We start from the raw sequence: 20,828 nt of genomic DNA on the forward strand, positions 1-20,828 counted from the left end.
CCCCTTCGCCAATCAGGGAACGTCATTCAACGAAACAATCTCAAATTCCCGTTAAGCTTCACGTTTTACATACTTTTTTTTCCAAGGTTCTAAGAAATTTCCTTTCCAGTATTTTGGGCGGACACGTCAACGTTTTGCGAAAGAGGGTTTTGACGGATTACTGAAACAAAGGAAAAGAAAGTATCTTGGCGGAAGAGCCATTATTTGAGCCCGCTTGGAGACACCCCAAAAAAGGTTCCACAAACCCAAGCAAAAATATACGTGGGAACGTGCTGGATTCGATTTTACAAAGGACTAACGCTCGAAGCGTCATGCTTTCTTTACGATGGCCAATTTAGCTTAAGGGGGGACTTAACCTAAATTTGAATGAAATTTGAAGTGGTTTTAAGAAGGGATAGAAGAAAGAAAATGATTTTTGGAACACTAACAGACAGTCGATACCCACGCAAGAGCACCCCAGGTTGCTAGTGGACTAACTTGGTATCCGTCTATTAATTATTAACCACAAATTCTTATTTTAAAACTTCACTAATTCTTCAATATTTCTTATTTGTCTTAATTTAACCAATCCTTCTAGAAAAACTATCTCCTCCCAAATATACCCAAAAATCACCCCAAAATTCACAAAACACCCTACAACATAGATTTACGGGATGAACATAGAGTTTTTGGATCGCTTGAAACGTGAACGAGATATTTCCATTAAAGCCATGTAAAGTGCGGTAAAATGGCGTTTACGTTAAGTCCCTCCTTAAGACGAACATTTTCAAGAATTCCTTGATGTAATCGACATCAACCTAAAAGATGTTAAGAAATCCACGAATTCAACACTTCTGCCAGAGTTGCAAATGAATACAGTAATTTTATGACGTTTTAGGACGAAAACAAGCCTCGCACCACAATGAGGCTGCGCCTCATGCTTATCTAAGAAAATGTGTCACACATGGGAGGGAAAGACGCTGTCGCGTCTGAATGTTTTTTCAGCATCATGAGGTTTTCGGAGCTCCCTCGGCGGGTGGACCGGTGAGGGTGGGACTCTGCAGAGACTCTGCGCCCAGTAACTCTACCCCAATGAGGGGGGTAGGGGGAGCATTTTGCTCAAATTATTTTTCATTTTTTGTTATTGTTATATTAACATGCTAAAAGGCGTGTTTTAACTCGTATCTACTTCAAATTGATGTATCTGGCACTGTAAATTCAATGTAAATGTAAAGAAAGCTATGATCTTGCCCCCCCCCCCCCCCCCCTCTTTAAGTAACTCTGTTCAGTACTCCACCGACGCAGCACCGCAGTTTCTTTAGAAAGTAATCCCCTTATCCATTTGTTAAATGAATACTCTGCCAAAATTCCCACAAGGTAATCAGCTTTATTTCAGTTAATCTCCTTTATTTCTCCCCTCATTTTATTGACTATACCCCATCACCATTTCCATCGAATCACTGTGATTATTATCCCAACGTTGGACGCTCAGCGAATGTAAATATTCCCATGGGGGTTTGGCACGTTCTTCACATGTGACAAGCCATTTCGTCCACAGGGGTCGTGTGTGGGCCAGTTTGCACTCTGGGTGGAGCTCTCCCAGTAGTAGTATGTCTTCAACCAAGTTGGACTCTTTGAGTTGTACAGATGGGGACCATAATTACCTGCAGCCTCCTTGGTCAGCACGCGAATCTCGTCAGGAGCCACATTATGGCAGACAGGAGCGATGTTTTTAACCACACGACAGCTCAGGCTTCCTGCTCTGTATTCTACCAAGCTTCCGCTTCCCTCATTGCATGCAATCCAGTGGTTGATGTTGGACTTAGCCATGAATTCGGTCCCGATTTGTTTCCACAAGCTGAAGCCCATGGCTCCCCACTGCGTCTCACTCAACGGTACCGTCCTTGACTCCGGGATGTCTCCATTAGCTGGCCACGAAGGGCGCGGTGTAACCGCGTTAGTTCCACTCACAAAATTCCTATAACCGTAAAAAATGTGAAAGCAGGGCTAACCCTCAAGGACCCCTGTCAACCAGCTAAAGGTAAGAATTAATCTCAGCAGGGAAATTCTTACCTTGGCTACCTTGCTAAGAAATCAGTTTTTAAAAAAGGTCTGAATTTGGGTTTATTTTTCGCACGATAGTTGATGAAGGCGTAGTCATTTATGACTCAGTAAAGAGCGTTCCATATTCCAGTACTTAAACAGTTACTTTACTTCTCTTTATAATCCCGTGCCACAACAGGAGTCTCTACAAATATTACGAAAGCAAATTAAGCCACGTTTCAATCTGACAAGGCAGCAGCTGGCTTTGACACCATGCTCATGGCCATCATACGGAAATCTATTCACTTAATTGCTGAACCTCTGGCGTCACATTACCAACTTGTCTATCATGGTATTGTCCCCGATCAAATGAAAATTGCTCGCGTGGGACACCTTTAGTTTAAAACTGACGACCAGTCATGTTTACAAACTATAAACCGATTTCAATTCTTCCAAGCTTCTCAAAATTTCTTGAAAGAGGTTGTCTTCTTTTGGGTGATAGAAAATTTTGTTTTTTATTCTTTTATCGTGGCCGTAGATGAATGTTTTCATTGCCACTTTCAAGAATGAACGATTTAAAAAACATTTTCCAATAAAACGTGTTCAAGCCTTTTTCACTAATAAACATCAGAATCAGGTTTTGTATTTGTTGTCGTCACTGCTGTTCTCGTTTTGTTGTTTTTGGCGTTTGTCCATATTCGCCGGGTGCAAAACGTTGGTTTTATTTGTATCAGTCCATCCACCGCCTGTCTGGAACCAACCTATAAGTTATTTTTCATCAATGATTCTTACTCTAGTTTCTGTGTTAAAGAGCCACTGTCCAAGATTATTTAATAGATAGACATCGTGTAGGTTAGACTGAGTGGGTTGTCAGGATTTGTTCAAATCAAGGAAAATCGTTCAAATTGGAATTCAGAATTCAATTTTCTAAAGTAAAACGATATTTCTCCTGCATTATTATACTACCATGTGGATAGTTTTAAAAGCAGTCGAAAAAGCTTTAAATCGAACGAAAAAAAGGCGAAAAACAAAACACTAAACAAAACATGCGTTAATCGCTCTTCGAACAACTGGACTAATAAATAGAATTCACTTCACTTTGAAGTCTCTACTTACGGATAATTTGTGAAGTGATAACTGTAAACCAGCGTCCAGCCTCCGCCGTCAGTTTCTTGGTCGCAATAAGCCTGGAAGGCCACACCTCCATCCGGGTTAATCCAGTATAACCCTGACCCACCCTGAGGGTTTTCGTCTCTAACAACTTTGCACGACTTGCCAGGGTGATTCTGGTCTTCACCCGTCTTCACTGGGGGGTGGGTGGTGGGTGGTTGGGTGGTGGGTGGTTTGGTGGGCTTTTTCTTCTCTGATAAAAGAAAGGATATTTAAAATCAGAGTTAAGCCGGTGTTAAGATATAAGTGAGTCTATTTATACGAGAGTAACGGACCAATGAAGTCGGCATGGCACGGTTGAACTGAATGTGGCAACAGCTAGGCCAAAAACTGATTGTTTTCCTGAAGCTGCAAATAGATAAATCTCTTAATTAGCTGCAGCTTGAACTCCACACTGGACTTAATTTATCGGTCACGCGTGGACGTAATTCTCCTCTTACAATACTTATGTAAGGATGGTTGTTAATGAAGGAGAGCCTTTTCATATTTTAATAGACTATTCCAGCGAAAATATAGAATATGCATAATGCAAACTAAATTGATTTGTTCTATAATTTTCGGTTATGACTAAAATGAGCTGTTTCAGTACATGGCCTTCGAATCAACAACAATTAAAATATGTTTTAAATGAAAGTCAAGAACCTTCCTTTTACTCTAATTACTGGCTTACGTACGATTTTTAAAGGGTTATTTGAGAGAATTCGTCAGAATATGGAAAATTTGGAAAAGACCGCTAAGCTTTTGGAAAGTTTTTTGTTTCAGCTGCTTGAAAATCTTTTTTTTTACTCTAGGCCTAGTTTCGAGCATTGTAAATAATGCTTTTGTTTCTATGCTATACGTAACGCGCTTTTTTATTATTATTCAATGCTGAAAATCTATAATTGCCTTTTAAAAATATAATCTTTGTTTGAATAAATCTGGATTTTAAACACACAAACGTACTTGCTTGACTGCAGTAGCGAGCATTCCCAGAAGGCGCAGCGGGTAACTGGTAAACAAGAAATCCCCCTGGACATCTCTTCACCCTGATGGAGACTTTGCGAGCGCAGCATTTTCCGCCTTGAGAAAAACACACTTTCTTTTTCCTTGTCTTTCCTTCCGCTTTAGGATTATTACCAATCATGAAACCAGGAGAACTGGAACCGCACTGGATTCCTGATGAGCAGTCATTCTTCTTTAACCTGTTTAGAAAAGCATCACTAATCGTTTTACCCAGGTACCGTTGGTTGCGTGAGGAGACTTCAAATGCCACGCAGTTATCATTTTGCAACTTTTGCCATTTATAACATTATAATGCAATACAATACAATACAAGGCAATGCAATAATTAAATAGTTTATCTAAAGAAGTGGTTTTCCAGAACTATATGATTTCAAAGGCTAAAATCTACGAAAGTAAATTACAGTATAGATGTAAACTGCACGCTGATTAAAGAAAAACAATTATCATTTCAATTTTAAAAACTCATGTTCTAAACGATGTCTATGTATTTCTCTTAGGTTACCGTATACCTTTAGAGGTGTCTCGCGTCCAAGCGATGTAGCGCGTCCGGTGTAAACTGTAAATACCTGAAACCTTATATCAAATCAAAGCTTATAGAGCTTGCTGCCACACTATACCAAGAATTTTAAAATAAAATTAATATTGACGAATTTCAGTTTAGCTCTGTTCTCTCTAATCATTTTTTTTTACCTGGAGGAGACACTATAAAGAGCTAAAACTCAAAGGGACCGAATGAATTTGTTTGTTTGCCTTCAAATTTGGACAGTAGCTAGTTTAATTATAACATATAAACAATTGCGACAAAAACGTGTCAGCGAATTTTTTCTTTCGAAATATTTTTTCTCCGAGAGCGATTTTTGTACGATCACTCCACATTTTTTTATCCTATTTCAAAAATGTTCTTTTCACTGCGATTGAATATGGCAAAACGCAGACACGGTATTTTTTAGCGCTTTGGGTCTGGAAAGTGAGGAGCAAACTAAATTGGCGAAAACCAAAATTCGCTTTGACTTGTAGCTTTCAAAAGGTGATTCGGACGCTTGCATTTAGAGGTCGTGAAAAATTCGACAAATTACTTTATTTTAAAATTCTTTAAATATTTTGATAGCCAGCACTATATAGGGGGATATAGGGGTTAAGGTATGTATAGTTTAAACTGGACGCGCTACATCGCTTGGACGCGAGACACCTCTGAAGGTATACGGTAACCTTAAATTCAATTGCGTTCCTGAAATTCCTAGTTTGGTCACTAGGTGCGTTAGGTGTTTACAGTACGATAGAAATTGGACCACCTGTCACCTGAGGTACGGTAAGGGGCGAAGGTGGATTATGATTGCTCCACCTACTTCGAGAGCTGCAGGTTTTTGATCGAGTGGGCAGTTTATTTGTTAGCCTCTCACGCAGTTGTTTTTAGGGAAGAGCAACACGAATCCCCTAGAAACGACTACCTCGGACAGCGAAACCTAACGAGAACCGACGAAACACCAATTGCAAGTTCCCACAAAAATCGTGTCTAATCAACTGAAACACTGAAATCAACTTTATAAATGTACGTTGTTTGGCGCCATTTTTCACCAAACTCTTTGTATCTCCCACAGCAAGTTACTGTGGTATGATGGTAGGTCTCAGATTGTAAAGTAAAGATAATGGACAAAGGTACTTATATGGTACCTGTTTGACAATTTGTATCCTGCTTTACCGCTAAACCGGTACCAGCTTCCTGCCTGCAAATCGTTGGCGTCACTCTTGCCAGTATCCTGAGTGTATTTCCGTTCTCGGTCAGCTTCAGAGAGCTCCTTGTATGATGAACAAGGGTCACTATCTGAGAACAAATATGGATATTCAAAACATTTAGACCGTCATCTAAACTGATGACCTAAATATGCCATTTTATACCCATTTTCGACAAGCTATCTAAACACCTGAAACACCGCTTAAACTATCAAGCTGGAAAATGTTACACTTGTTGACAAAAGAAAACTCCTAACTCAAGTGGCTGAAGAAATGTGTTAACCTTGCACAGTTTACGGGAAAGTTGAAACGATTTGACCGCTTCGATCGCCTGTCAACTGGACTTCCAGTAGAATTCGGCCGTTTTGTTTGAAAGGCGTTTACAATCAAACAGTCAATTTATAAAACTCCGATTGACTTTTTGATATTTCTCGCGTCATTTTGGTAATATATAAACCCATTTTCGGCAGCCAAATTCGAATTCAAGCGTGTGTCATGCTCAGTACACCCAGTCTCCAGCGCGCATGTGTCATGCTCAGCTCACCTCGCCAGCGTGCGTGTCATGCTCAGCTCACCTCGCTAACGCGCGTGTCATGCTCAGCTCACCTCGCCAGCGCGCGTGTCATGCTCAGCTCATCTCGACAGCGCGCGTCTCATGCTCACCTCCCCAGCGCGCGTGTCATGCTCAGCTCACCTCGCCAGCGCGCGTGTCATGCTCAGCTTACCTCGCCAACGCAAGTGTCATGCTCAGCTCACCTGGCCAGCACGCGTGTCATGGTTAGCTCACCTCGCCAGCGCGCGTGTCATGCTCAGCTCACCTCTCCAACGCAAGTGTCATGCTCACCTTACCTCTCCAGCGCGCGTCATGCTCAGCTCACCTCGCCAGCGCGCGTGCCATGCTCAGCTCACCTCTGCAACGCGCGTGTCATGTTCAGCTCACCTCGCCAGCTCGCGTGTCATGCTCAGCTCACCTTGCCAACGCGCGTGTCATGCTCAGCTTACTTCGTCAGCGCGCGTTTCATGCTCAGCTCACCTTGACAACGCGCGTGTCATGCTCAGCTTACTTCGTCAGCTCACGTGTCATGCTCAGCTCACCTCGTCAGCCCGCGTGTCATGCTCAGCTCACCTTGCCAACGCGCGTGTAATGCTCAGCTTACTTCGTCAGCGCGCGTGTCATGCTCAGCTCACCTTGGCAGCGCGCGTGTTACGTTCAGTTCACCTCGCCAGCGTGCGTGTCATGCTCAGCTCTCGATCCTCATCAGCGCGCGTGTGTCATGATACTCACCAGTTTAGATACTAACTGATATAGCATAAAATTTTTGAATCATGTAATCCCTAGATTTATATTTATCTCAGAAAAGCCTAAATTGGGTAAAATCATAACATTTCGTAGATTGAACAAAGAAATGTTAAACTTGGCAGTCAGATAAAACTTGATAATCTTAACTTATTTTTGCTTTAAAGTGTGGAACATGTGGGTCACGTTACCATTAAATGATGATTATCTTGAAAATGAGTAAAGAGTAAAACGGAGTATACAAAACAAATTATAATCAAACCTTTTTGGGTGTTATACTATTACAATATAAAAGTTCATTATTAATTAGCCTTGTATGGTGGTACCTGTCATTGCTATTAGAAGTTATTTTAAAGTCGTTTCTAATGTCACGTGACCTATTTCCCGTAATTGAAGGACTGTTATTAAATGTGAAAACGCAAACAAGGGCAATTAAATTTCAAGCCCTTGGCATGTAAACGTCTGACAACAAAGGATATTTAATTCTATTTCATTTTATACCGGCCTAATTTGGCTTAGAAGATCTTTAACAATCAATGATCATTTACAGGTCACGTGACCAAAATGCTCGTCACTTTGAAGCAAAAATCAGTTAAGGTCTTCAAGTTTTAAAAAACTGCCAAATTTGACAATTTTTTGTTGTTGTTAAATTTTTTTTTTTGCAGTTTAACACATTTTAATTAAATCACACAATACAAGGTTTACAATTGTGGACACTACTTACACTTTAAACACTACTTACAATAATTAACATACTTCAGAACCAGCAATGCTTACTCAACTTACAATGTACTGTCAGTACTTACAATACCTATTTTTTTTTGGTAACACTCCTTGCACTTACAATAAATACAATACTTTGGTTTACATTGTTTACAAAACTTACTCTATAAAATAATCTACTTACATTGCTACTACTGCTACAGCTACCGTCTCAAAAACATTTTTTATTTATTAAAAAAAAAAAAGACAAAGATTAGAAAAAAAGATATGCAGACATGACAGACATTTGACAAAAAATAAATAAATAAATAAATAAAAAAAGAAGGAAAGAAATAAATAAAATAAATAAATAAAAAGAACAGGGTCGTTGCCTCCGACCTCCTGCAAATTCAGTACATATTGAGATCAGTTTTTAAAGTAGGTCACGAAGCGCGTGAAATAATCTATTGTGGGATATGTCTTCCGTACTTTACAGTGCCATATAAAGAACCTGGCTACCAGAAATTCAAAGTTCAGTTGTTCTTTAAAGGTTGACGTGTCTGGCTGCATGCCCAGTACCATTGCAGGGGTGAGGGTGAAATCTTCTTCAACAAGTTTTTCTTGGATCAAATTATTCCTAAAAACTTGCCAAAAAGCAGTAGTTTTGCGGCAGAACCAGAAAAGGTGAATTAGACTTTCTGTCTCAGTTTGGCAAAAGCAGCAATGGTCGTTTTCGTGCAAACCTATTTTACATAAAAAATCATTTGTTGCGATTCTTCTGTGTAGAAGCTTAAACTGAAAAACGATTAAACTGGTAATTCTTGTGCATCGGAAAGCTAGCTTATAGGCTGCCCTCCAGTCCACAGAAAAGGCGGTTACCAAACCACAGTCTGTCAACCACCTTCCCTGACTCTTGGTTGGTGAACCCTGCAGTACAAGCCACAAGTTTCTCGTATGCGAGCTTACTCGGTTTCTTACATCTTAAGAATCGATTAACGGGGTCCTCATAAATAGTAGTATTATCTCGCAAATTGTCTTTGAAGGTCGATTTTAAAGCTTTGAGAGCCGGTAGTAAACCATAGAAAGATCGGTAATTTACTTTTACATCGTGACATTCTTTAAATTCAACGTATGACATGAAACGGTTTGAGTCCTTCATTAAGTGCGATACCTTGTGTATGCCTTTTGACGACCATTCTTTAAAGAAGATTGGCCTTCCTTCTATTCTAATTAAAGAGTTATGCCAGAGACTAGTTGAGAGAAAGTGGTTAAAAGAACCTATTTTGTTTTCAAAGTTGATTTCTGCCCAAATTTTTACGACTTCTTGAAGAAAAGCATCTTCAGACTGGACATAACCCTGCAAATCTTTTCTATCGAGGTTGCAATAAAAGAAGCTAGTCCCGCCCAGATTTTGAAGCTCTACTTCAAAGAAAAGTTTCCATTTACCGTTGTTGTTTCGGTCCAAAAATTTTTTAACCCAAGTAGTTTTTAACGCTTTACTAAAAGATTCGATATCGATCATCTTAAGACCACCATTTTCGTAATTGTTAATAATGACATCACGCTTTATCTTATCACCTCTGCTGTTCCAGAGAAAGTTGTAGAAGAGTTTATTTATGGCTTTTATTACCTGTTGATTTGTTGGTAATGGTGAAAGAATGTAAACAAGTTGCGAAGCGGCTAAACTTTTTAAAACAGCAATTTTTCCTAGTAAACTCAGCCTGCGCTTTTCCCAACAACTCAGCGTGTTCTGAATCTTAAGAAGTTTTTCTCCGTAATTTGCATTCATTGTTTCCGTGGGATCCGTGGCTAGCCACACCCCCAAGGCCTTTACCTTACTTTTAACCCATTTTAAATCTTTTTCATGACAAAAGGTTTCTGTGCGGCCCACGTAGGTACCAATCCACAAAGCTTCAGTCCTTTTATTGTTTAGCTTTAGACCGGAGACCTTCTCGAAAATCTCAAGGATTTCGAAAGCTGAGAGGAAAGATTCCCTCGAGCCGTCAGTAATCAGAGTTGTGTCGTCTGCGTATTGACTGATTTTTATTTCTGTTCCGTTCACAGAAATACCCTTAATCTTTTTGCAGCCCCTTATTGCAGAGGCTAGAGTCTCGACACATAAGATAAAGAGATAAGGGGACAGAGGACAGCCTTGCCTCACACCTCTTTCTAGTTTAAAAAAATTGCTGGACCAGCCATTGTTTAAAACACAGCTCTCGATGTTGTGATAGCAGAGTTTAATCCATTTAATTATAGAAGGCCCAAAATTGTAAAATTGAAAAGTTTTTTGTACAAATGCCCATTCTACTGTATCAAATGCCTTCTCGAAATCGAGGAACAATAAAGTCCTGGAATCTTCTTGGCAGCGGCGAAATTTATAATACTATCAATTAGCCTTACATTCTCTCCAATGAATCTGCCTTTAAGGAAGCCGGTTTGATCGTTGTCAATAATTTTGGGAAGAATCTTTTTTAGCCTGTTTGCAATAGCTTTGGCTGCTATTTTGTAATCGCAGTTTAGGAGTGATATAGGTCGCCAGTTTTTTATTAGAGAGGGGTCTGCGTCTTTTTTCGGAATGAGCTTGATGATCCCGCGTCGCTGAGAGATTGGCAGTTGCCCACTTTTAAATGCAGAATTCATTGAATTTAGAAAAAGATCTGAAAGATCATTCCAAAAACTTTTGTAAAAGTTCGCGGGAAGTCCGTCTGAGCCTGTTGTTGTTTTAAATTACGAAATATTATGATTGTTTTGTGCAAATTAAGCTTTTAGCCATGCCCTAATATGCCTGAGATTTCAAAGACTTTTCTAGGAGGTCTATTTTTACAGGCTGGGGCTTATTTTCGAAACCGGGAGCTTATTATTGGAGAGAATTTTGCGTTTCAAAATTGGTTGACTTTTACAATAAAAACAACTTGAGACAGATAAGACCTGATATTCGGAGGGAGAGGGGCTGGGGTATTATTGGAAGGATTTCAGCGTTCGAGCTCTGGGGAACCCGCGGGCTCATATTCGGAACTTGATTCATAGATCTCCCTGCTTACTTAAGGGGTCACATCCCGCTTATTGGCATGGCATGCCCGATTTATGTCTCCTTAAAGTTTAGGGAATTCCACATCCTGCACTCTAACTCGATCGTAACCATACCCTTCTTAACATACATATTGGACCCGATCCTCCCTACAGGGTAAGGGTAAGGGCTAAAGTAAGGACGCTTGGAAGCAATAGCGATTTATGCTTTGCTCGGTCAAGATGGCTGGATATTGGCCAGGTTCATATTTTACATTTTTATGGACCAAGACAAAGCATAGAACTAATTATTAACCTAGGCAGAGACAGTTCAGTAGCCTCCATTATTGTCGCATGAACAGGGCCAAATATATGAAAAACAAAAAATTATGAAAGGGGAACAACAAGTTAATCCGCAACCAAGAAAAAAGGCTTTCCCTTACCCCTTTCATTTTGCGTGTTAGTAAGTTTTGAAAATAAAAATAAATAATTTCTCAATTTATATGTCTTGAGAACTTAAAGCTTTCATTAAAAACAGTCGCGCAACTTTGCGCTCAAAACTGTAAAAACCACCATGTACATAGACAATGTTTTCTTCCCCTATTTAAACCCAAGGGAAATAAATGACATTATAAAGGTCTGTACACAAAAAAATATCGTAATATATTAGGTAGCTACTTAGCGTTGAATTTTCTTCAGAAAACAAGTCATAACACAACATGCAGTTGTGCTTCAATTGTTCTTAAAAATAAGTGGTTTAAAATGAACCATACATCAACAGCCATATCATTACACGTATAAAATAAGTAAGCTAGAGGTATCAATTAATGTATAGATAAGGATAATAACTGAACAAAACTTATAATTAATACCTCCCGTAACAGCCGGAATACACGAAATTGCGACAATCAGCATAAACAATTTCATGGCTTTGTTTACAGGCTTCAAAGTTCTGTGTGATACTGAATAACAAAAAAATAATTGCTAGTTAGAGTTAAAGCGTGAAGTAACGCAATTTTCTATCAAAAGATGCGCGCAACACAGCAGAGGTAAAAATGCGGCCTAAAATCGTACAGGAAATATTTGTTTTTATCTCAAAATTTGGCGCTATGACCTACCTTGATTTTTTGCATACACGCACCATTTAGTATGCCACTTATGTGTTTGTAATATTTCATCGCTTTACATACACTGTGACAGCGAAGAAGTTATCAGAGCCTCCTTAGCCAAACGCAAAAATGTAACAACTGAATAAACATGTGAAATGTTTTATTTTTAATTGTCGACAATCCAAGTCAAAACAAAACATGTAAAAAGTTCCTCCTCAGAGTTCCTTCTCATTAACATTGTATATCATAACAAACAATTTTTGGTTATATAAGACGTCTATAAAATTACAAACGTAATCATCAGTTGAGGATGAAGAAATTTCCTTTTACTCCAAAATACCCTGCATAAGAGGCCTTCATTTAGCCAATGATCGCGATTCGCGAGATAAGGCTCTCGCCGCTTGGCTAAATAAACGTCTGTTATGCAGGCTGTTGTAGCTCCGTACTCAAGTTCAGTTAAGGCCCGTTTAAACGGTTTCAGCATTTGCTTCAACATGTGTCCAACATTTTGTTGAACCAAATGTTGAAGGCGTTTTCAAGAACAAGTCGTTCAACATTGTTTAAAGTGTAAACAAGGGTTCTTGTATGCGCGTTGAATCAAATTTAGGTTGGTTTAAACTTTCATTCAACATCACTTTTACATTTTCTTAGCCTCGAAAATGATAAATGGTGTTGAAGCCGTTTGGACAATTCGTTCAACCGGTTTGTCCAACATTTTCCCAACATTTGTTCCACTTTTGTTGAATGAATCGTGGGCAAATGTTTAAATCTTAAAGGGACCTTTATATCAATTTCATATATCAACTTCCAAACTGCTCATGTGAGCAAATATCCACGCACAAAGTTCCGAAATCGTTTTTAAACATGGGACATTTTTTAAAAACTTATTCTGAACACATGTATTTAATTAGAAGTACCAAAATGTAAGTCAAAGAAATAACAAAATTAAACCGCAAAATGATACGTACCGATATAGAAGACAAATTCTCAGGGATCCACTCAAACCAGTGATCCACTAGCTCAAGTGAGTGGAAATATAACAGTGTTATTGTTAAAAGCCTGCACGGTTGCATAGCAAAGTTAATCTGTCGATTAGAATTGTTTTTATTACTTAAAGGAGAATTGTCTCCTTGATCAGTATGGACAAAATGGTTTGCAGGGAGTAAAATAAATAAAAATATTGGGAAACTTAAGCAACGACAACGGCGATGGCAACGAAAACGTCACTTGAAGATATAAGTTCATTTTATTTGTCCTACTTTGTGATTATTTGAACTCATCCAACTTGGACAAAAACAGGGAACTACTCAGGAACCAAATTGGTAGGCAGGACAATTCAAAATTCACCGTCGTGTGTTTACGTTCTCCACAAAACCTTGAATTTGGTCATTTCAATATCTGTTGGAAAATTAAATTACGTGTTTACTGCCCGCTTACTGCAGCGATCATGCAAGAAAAATATTTGAATTACCCGAAAAGTTTGGTGAAAATTTAACTGCAAACTGTTCTTCTCCTTCTATGAAAATATGTTAAACAAGTGAAACGGCGAATTTTTTTCTCTTTTCTTTTTCTTTTCTCTGCAAATATTGAGGGTAATACAAATACCAGCAAAAAGCAACGTTAGACACCGGCGCCGTTTTCAAATATTTAACAATTAGACGGCGAGCTCGAGGTTGCTATCGGCTTCGCCCCTCGCCAACTATTAAAGGCGATAGAAACCGAGAGCTAGCCGTCTAATTGTTTTAGCATATCTCAGTAATCGATCTATGAAGAAAAAAGAATCTTCATATTTCATAAATTTTGATACATTCGTGCAATGATGCATGTTAAATCGCGCGCGCTATGACAAACTGCCGTCTATCGATCGATAGACGGCACCTGTGTTGCCAATCAGACTGCGCGTTACGCGATAGTCGGTCACTGAGGTATGCTAATAAGGCAATAAGTAATCACCTATAGCGCTAGTCGAGGCATAGAACCAATTATTAACCTAGACAGAGACAGTTCAGTAGCCTCAATTATAACGCATAAACAGAGCCAAATAGGAGTTAATCCGCCACAAAGTTAAAAGGCTTTCCCTTACCCCTTTCATTTCGCGTGCTAGTGGGTTTTGAAAATAAAAATAAATAATTTCTCAATTTATATGCCTTGAGAACTTGAAGCTTTCATTAAAAATCACGCAACTTTGCGCTCAAAATTGTAAAAACCACAATGTACATAGACAATGTTTTCTTTCCCTATTTAAACCCAAGGGAAATAAAGGGCATTTTAAAGGTCTCTATACAAAAAAAATATCATAATATATTAGGTAGCTACTTAGCGTTGAATTTTGTTCAGAAAACAAGTCATAACACAACATGCAGTTGCGCTTCATTTGTTCTTAAAAATAAGTGGTTTAAAATGAACCATACATCAACAGCCATATCATCACACGTATAAAATAAGTAAGCTAGAGGTATCAATAAATGTAGATAAAGATAATAACTGAACAAAACTTATAATTAATACCTCCCGTAACAGCCGGAATACACGAAATTGCGACAATCAGCATAAACAATTTCATGGCTTTGTTTTCAGGCTTCAAAGTTCTGTGTGATACTGAATAACAAAAAAATAATTGCTAGTTAGAGTTAAAGCGTGAAGTGACGCAATTTTCTATCAAAAGATGCGCGCAACACAGCGGAGGTGAAAATGCGGCCTAATATCGTACAGGAAATATTTGTTTTTATCTCAAAATTTGGCGCTATGTCCTGCCTTGATTTTTTGCATGCATGCAACATTTAGTATGCCACTTATATGTTTGTAATATTTCATCGCTTTACATACACTGTGACAGCGAAGAAGCCATTAGAGTCTTCATAGCCAAATGACAAAATGTAACAACTGAATAAACATGTGAAATGTTTCATTTCAATTGTCGACAATCCAAGTCAAAACAAAACATGTAAAAAGTTCCTCCTCAGAGTTCCTTCTCATTAGCATTGTATATCATAACAAACAATTTTTGGTTATATACGGACGTCTTTAAAATTACAAACGTAAATTCATTGAGGATGAAGCAATGTCCTTTTACTCCAAAATACGCTGCATAAGTGGCCTTTATTTAGCCAATCGCAATTCCCGAGATATGACTCTCGCCGCTTGGCTAAATAAACGTCTGTTATGCAGACTGTTGTAGCTCCAAAAGCACTCAAGTTCAGTTAAGGCCATTTTAAACGGTTTTAGCATTTGCTTCAACATGTGTTCACACTTAGTTGAACCAAACGTTGGAGGCGTTTTTCAAGGACAAGTCGTTCAACATTGTTTAAAGTGTAAAAAAAAAAAGCTTGTTGGAGGCGTGTTGAATCAAATTTAACTTGGTTTAAACTGTCATTCAACATCGCTTCAACATTTTCTTTGCCTCGACAATGATAAATGGTGTTGAAGCCGTTTGGACAATCCGTTCAACCGGTTTGTCCAACATTTTCCCAACATTTGTTCCACTTTTGTTGAATGAATGGTGGGCACATGTGTAAACCTTAAAGGGACCTTTATATCAATTTCATATATCGACTTCCAAACTGCTCCATGTGAGTAAATATCCACGCATAAAGTTCGTAAATCGTTTTTAAACATGGGAAATGTTCTTTTAAAATTATTCTGAACACATGTCTTTAATTAGAAATACCAAAATGTAAGTCAAAGAAATAACAAAATTAAACCGCAAAATGATACGTACCGATATAGAAGACAAATTCTCAGGGATCAACTCAAACCAGTGATCCACTAGCTCAAGTGACTGAGTGGACTAATAACAGTGTTATTGTTAAAAGCCCGTACGGTTGCATACCAAAGTTAATCTGTCGATTAGAATTGTTTTTATTACTTAAAAGAGAATTGTCCCCTTGATCAGTATGGACAAAATGGTTTGCAGAGAGTAAAATTAATAATAATATTGGGAACCTTAAGCAACGACAACGGCGATGGCAACGAAAACGTCACTTGAAGATATAAGTTCATTTTATATTTGTCCTTCCTGACTATTTGAACTAATCCAACTTGGACAAAAACAGGGAACTACTCAGGAACCAAATTGGTAGGCAGGACAATTCAAAATTCACCGTCGTGTGTTTACGTTCTCCACAAAACCTTGAATTTGGTCATTTCAATATCTGATGAAAAATTAAATTACGTGTTTACTGCCCGCTTACTGCAGCGATCATGCAAGAAAAATATTTGAATTACTCGAAAAGCTTGGTGAAAATTTAACTGCAAACTGTTCTTCTCCTTCTATGAAAATATGTTAAAAAAGTGAAACGGCGAATTTTTTTTCTCTTTTCTTTTTCTTTTCTCTGCAAATATTGAAGGTAGTACAAATACCAGAAAAAAGCAACGTCAGACACCGGCGCCGTTTTCAAATATTAAAGCAATTAATAATCACCTATAGCGCTAGTCGAGGCATAGAACCAATTATTAACGTAGACAGAGACAGTTCAGTAGCCTCAATTGTTACCATGAACAGAGCCAAATATAATTTAACGCGCGCAAAAAAAGAAAAAAGGCTTTCCCTTACCCCTTTCATTTTGCGTGTTAGTAAGTTTTGAAAATAAAAATAAATAATTTCTCAATTGAGAACTTGAAGCTTTCATTAAAAATCACGCAACTTTGCGCTCAAAATGGTAAAAGCCACCATGTACATAGACAATGTTTTCTTCCCCTATTTAAACCCAAGGGAAATAAAGGGCATTTTAAAGGTCTGTAGACAAAACAAAAATATCGTAACATATTAGGTAGCTACTTGCGTTGAATTTTCTTCAGAAAACAAGTCATAACATAACATGCAGTTGCGCTTCAATTGTTCTTAAAAATAAGTGGTTTAAAATGAACCATACATCAACAGCCATATCATCACACGTATAAAATAAGTAAGCTAGAGGTATCAATAAATGTAGATAAAGATAATAACTGAACAAAACTTATAATTAATACCTCCCGTAACAGCCGGAATACACGAAATTGCGACAATCAGCATAAACAATTTCATGGCTTTGTTTTCAGGCTTCAAAGTTCTGTGTGATACTAAAATAAATAAAAATATTGGGAAACTTAAGCAACGACAACGGCGATGGCAACGAAAATGTCACTTGAAGATATAAGTTCATTTTATATTTGTCCTTCTCAGTTTGTGACTATTTGGGCGCATGAACTCATCCAACTTGGACAAAAACAGGGAACTACTCAGGAACCAAATTGGTAGGCAGGACAATTCAAAATTCACCGTCGTGTGTTTACGTTCTCCACAAAACCTTGAATTTGGTCATTTCAATATCTGTTGGAAAATTAAATTACGTGTTTACTGCCCGCTTACTGCAGCGATCATGCAAGAAAAATATTTGAATTACCCGAAAAGTTTGGTGAAAATTTAACTGCAAACTGTTCTTCTCCTTCTATGAAAATATGCCGTAAAAGAGGTGAAAAGGCGAATTCTTTTTTTTCTCTTTTCTTTTTCTTTTCTCTGCAAATATTGAAGGTAATACAAATACCAGCAAAAAGTAACGATAGACACCGGCGCCGTTTTCAAATATTAAAGCAATTAATAATCACCTATAGCGCTAGTCGAGGCATAGAACCAATTATTAACGTAGACAGAGATAGTTCAGTAACCTCAATCATAACACATAAACAGAGCCAAATAGAAGTTAACCCGCCACCAAGAAAAAAAGTTTTCCCTTACCCCTTTCATTTCGCGTGCAAGTGGGTTTTGAAAAACAAAAATTTCTCAATTTATATGCCTTGACAACTTGAAACCGTCATTAAAAAATCGCGCAACTTTGCGCTTAAAATTTTAAAAAATCATCATGTACATAGGCAATGTTTTCATCCCCTATTTAAACCCAAGGGAAATAAAGAGCATTTTAAAGGTAGGTACACAAAAAAAATATCGTTATATATCAGGTAGCTACTTAGCGTTGAATTTTCTTCAGAAAACAAGTCATAACACAACATGCAGTTGCGCTTCAATCGTTCTTAAAAATAAGTGGTTTAAATTCAACCATACATCAACAGCCATATCATCACACGTATAAAGTAAGTAAGCTAGAGGTATCATTAAATGTAGATAAGGACAATAACTGAACAAAACTTATAATTAATACCTCCCGTAACAGCCGGAATACACGAAATTGCGACAATCAGCATAAACAATTTCATGGCTTTGTTTTCAGGCTGCAAAGTTCTATGTAGTACTGAATAACAAAAAAAAATAATTGCTAGTTAGAGTTTAAGCGTGATGTAACGCAATTTTCTACAGAAAATGCAGCGTAAAATCATACAGGAAACGTTTGTTTTAATCTCAAAATTTGGCGCTATGTCCTACCTTGATTTTTTGCATGCATTAGTATGCCCCTTATATGTTTGTAATATTTCATCGCGTTACATACACTGTGACAGCGAAAAAGCCATCAGAGCCTCCTTAGCCAAACGTAAAAAAGTAACAACTGAATAAACATGTGAAATGTTTTATTTTTAATTGTTGACAATCCAAGTCAAAACAAAACATGTAAAAAGTTCCTCCTCAGAGTTCCTTCTCATTAACATTGTATATCATAACAAACAATTTTTGGTTATATAAGACGTCTATAAAATTACAAACGTAATCATTGAGGATGAAGAAATTTCCTTTTACTCCAAAATACCCTGCATAAGTGGCCTTTATTTAGACAATGATCGCGATTCGCGAGATATGACTCTCGCCGCTTGGCTAAATAAAGGTCTGCTATGCAGACTGTTGTAGCTCCGTACTCAAGTTCAGTTAAGGCCCGTTTAAACGGTTTCAGCATTTGCTTCAACATGTGTTCACACTTAGTTAAACCAAATGTTGGGGGCGTTTTCAAGAACAAGTCGTTCAACATTGTTTAAAGTGTAAAAAAGGGTTCTTGTAAGCGCGTTGAATCAAATTTAGGTTGGTTTAAACTTTCATTCAACATCGCTTCAACATTTTCTTTGCCTCGAAAATGATAAATGGCGTTGAGGCCGTTTGGACAATCCGTTCAACCGGTTTGTCCAACATTTTCCCAACATTTGTTCCACTTTTGTTGAATGAATGGTGGGCACATGTGTAAACCTTAAAGGGACCTTTATATCAATTTCATATATCGACTTCCAAACTGCTCCATGTGAGTAAATATCCACGCATAAAGTTCGTAAATCGTTTTTAAACATGGAAAAAATTTTTTAAAATTATTCTGAACACATGTGATTAATCAGAAATACCAAAATGTAAGTCAAAGAAATAACAAAATTAAACCGCAAAATGATACGTACCGATATAGAAGACAGATTCTCAGGGATCCACTCAAACCAGTGATCCACTAACTCAAGTGAGTGGAATAATAACAGTGTTATTCTTAAAAACCTGTACGGTTGCATAGCAAAGATAATCTGTCGATTAGAATTGTTTTTATTAATTAAAGGAGAATTGTCCCCTTGATAAGTATGGACAAATGGTTTGCAGGGAGTAAAATAAATAATAATATTGGGGAACTTAAGCAACGACAACGGCGATGGCAACGAAAACGTCACTTGAAGATATAAGTTCATTTTATTTGTCCTACTTTGTGATTATTTGAACTCATCCAACTTGGACAAAAACAGGGAACTACTCAGGAACCAAATTGGTAGGCAGGACAATTCAAAATTCACCGTCGTGTGTTTACGTTCTCCACAAAACCTTGAATTTGGTCATTTCAATATCTGTTGGAAAATTAAATTACGTGTTTACTGCCCGCTTACTGCAGCGATCATGCAAGAAAAATATTTGAATTACCCGAAAAGTTTGGTGAAAATTTAACTGCAAACTGTTCTTCTCCTTCTATGAAAATATGTTAAACAAGTGAAACGGCGAATTTTTTTCTCTTTTCTTTTTCTTTTCTCTGCAAATATTGAGGGTAATACAAATACCAGCAAAAAGCAACGATAGACACTTGCGCTGTTTTCAAATATTAAAGCAATTAGTAATCACCTATAGCGCTAGTCGAGGCATAGAACCAATTATTAACCTAGGTGAAAACAGTTCAGTAGCCTCAATTATAACGCATGAACAGAGCCAAATATAAGTTAATCCGCCACCAAGAAAAAAGGCTTTCCCTTACCCCTTCCATTTTGCTTAAAGGAGAATTTTCCCGTTGATTATGCAGGAGAATTCAAAATTCACCGTCGTGTGCTCACGCACTCTCCCCAAAACCTTTAATTTGGTCATTCCACGTTGTTCAGGGGATGTACCAAAATTTAGAACGCACATACAGGGCGATTGATTTTGCTCATTTAACCTATTGTTTTGCGGCGTTGTCGTTGTCGCTGCCGTCGTCGATGTTATTAAAAGTTCCCAAATGTCTCCTAAGCTTTCGTTAAAGGTTCAATCACAATAAACGGAAATCGAATATTTGTAATTTCTGCTCGTTCAAAGTACATCTACCCCCAAGAAATGTTTTTCTCTTAAATAATTATATTTAAAATTACAAGCATTTCTGCGAAAAAGGTTTTGGATTTGCTTGAATGTACACTTTTCCGTTGCCCGGCGAAGTTTCGAAAATTACCGCCAAAAACGGCGCCATTTTGTTTGACGGCCGAGTTTCTAGCGGGTAATAGAGAGATTTAGAATCTCGTTTGCGGCGAACGGCAAACGTAAGATTCGCGTTAGTACGTAAATGGGATAGTGCAAAATAATTCTGGCCTTTGATGGTAAAGAAAACTTACTCAATTTTACTGAGAAACTGAAAACAGCGCGCGGCAAATGTACGATAAACATGGTC

General features: G+C 37.9%; 1 protein-coding gene across 4 annotated transcripts; it reads right to left on the reverse strand.

Moving 5' to 3' along the window:
• Nucleotides 1-1,346: 1,346 nt before the first annotated feature.
• On the reverse strand, nucleotides 1,347-19,729 carry LOC146465600 (uncharacterized). Of its 4 annotated transcripts, XM_085128681.1 has the most exons (7): nucleotides 14,548-14,566; nucleotides 13,008-13,098; nucleotides 11,803-11,892; nucleotides 5,866-6,016; nucleotides 4,135-4,373; nucleotides 3,139-3,385; nucleotides 1,347-1,957 (listed from the first exon to the last, which is right to left on the reverse strand). In XM_085128681.1, the coding sequence occupies exons 3-7, from the start codon at nucleotides 11,855-11,857 to the stop codon at nucleotides 1,468-1,470; spliced, it is 1,182 nt and encodes a 393-aa protein (XP_084984807.1). In that variant the 5' UTR covers nucleotides 11,858-11,892; nucleotides 13,008-13,098; nucleotides 14,548-14,566; the 3' UTR covers nucleotides 1,347-1,467. The 4 variants fall into 4 exon arrangements, with proteins under 4 accessions (XP_084984807.1, XP_084984811.1, XP_084984808.1 ...); XM_085128685.1 differs by lacking the exons at nucleotides 11,803-11,892; nucleotides 13,008-13,098; nucleotides 14,548-14,566 and adding exons at nucleotides 18,174-18,263; nucleotides 19,342-19,729; XM_085128682.1 differs by lacking the exon at nucleotides 14,548-14,566 and having other exon boundaries at nucleotides 13,008-13,195.
• Nucleotides 19,730-20,828: the final 1,099 nt, after the last annotated feature.

Source organism: Pavona decussata, unplaced genomic scaffold (assembly GCF_977016875.1).
Source record: "Pavona decussata unplaced genomic scaffold, jaPavDecu1.1 SCAFFOLD_156, whole genome shotgun sequence".
Classification (NCBI taxonomy): domain Eukaryota; kingdom Metazoa; phylum Cnidaria; class Anthozoa; order Scleractinia; family Agariciidae; genus Pavona; species Pavona decussata.

Bases quoted from the DNA above. Each gene is read 5' to 3' on its own strand.
- LOC146465600 (XM_085128685.1), bottom strand. From the start codon at position 18,228: ATGAAATTGTTTATGCTGATTGTCGCAATTTCGTGTATTCCGGCTGTT. The intron at 6,017-18,173 runs GTATTAATTATA...ATTTGTTCTCAG, and splicing joins TATTCCGGCTGTTACGGGAG to ATAGTGACCCTTGTTCATCA. The intron at 1,958-3,138 runs GTAAGTAGAGAC...TTACGGTTATAG, and splicing joins TATCACTTCACAAATTATCC to GAATTTTGTGAGTGGAACTA.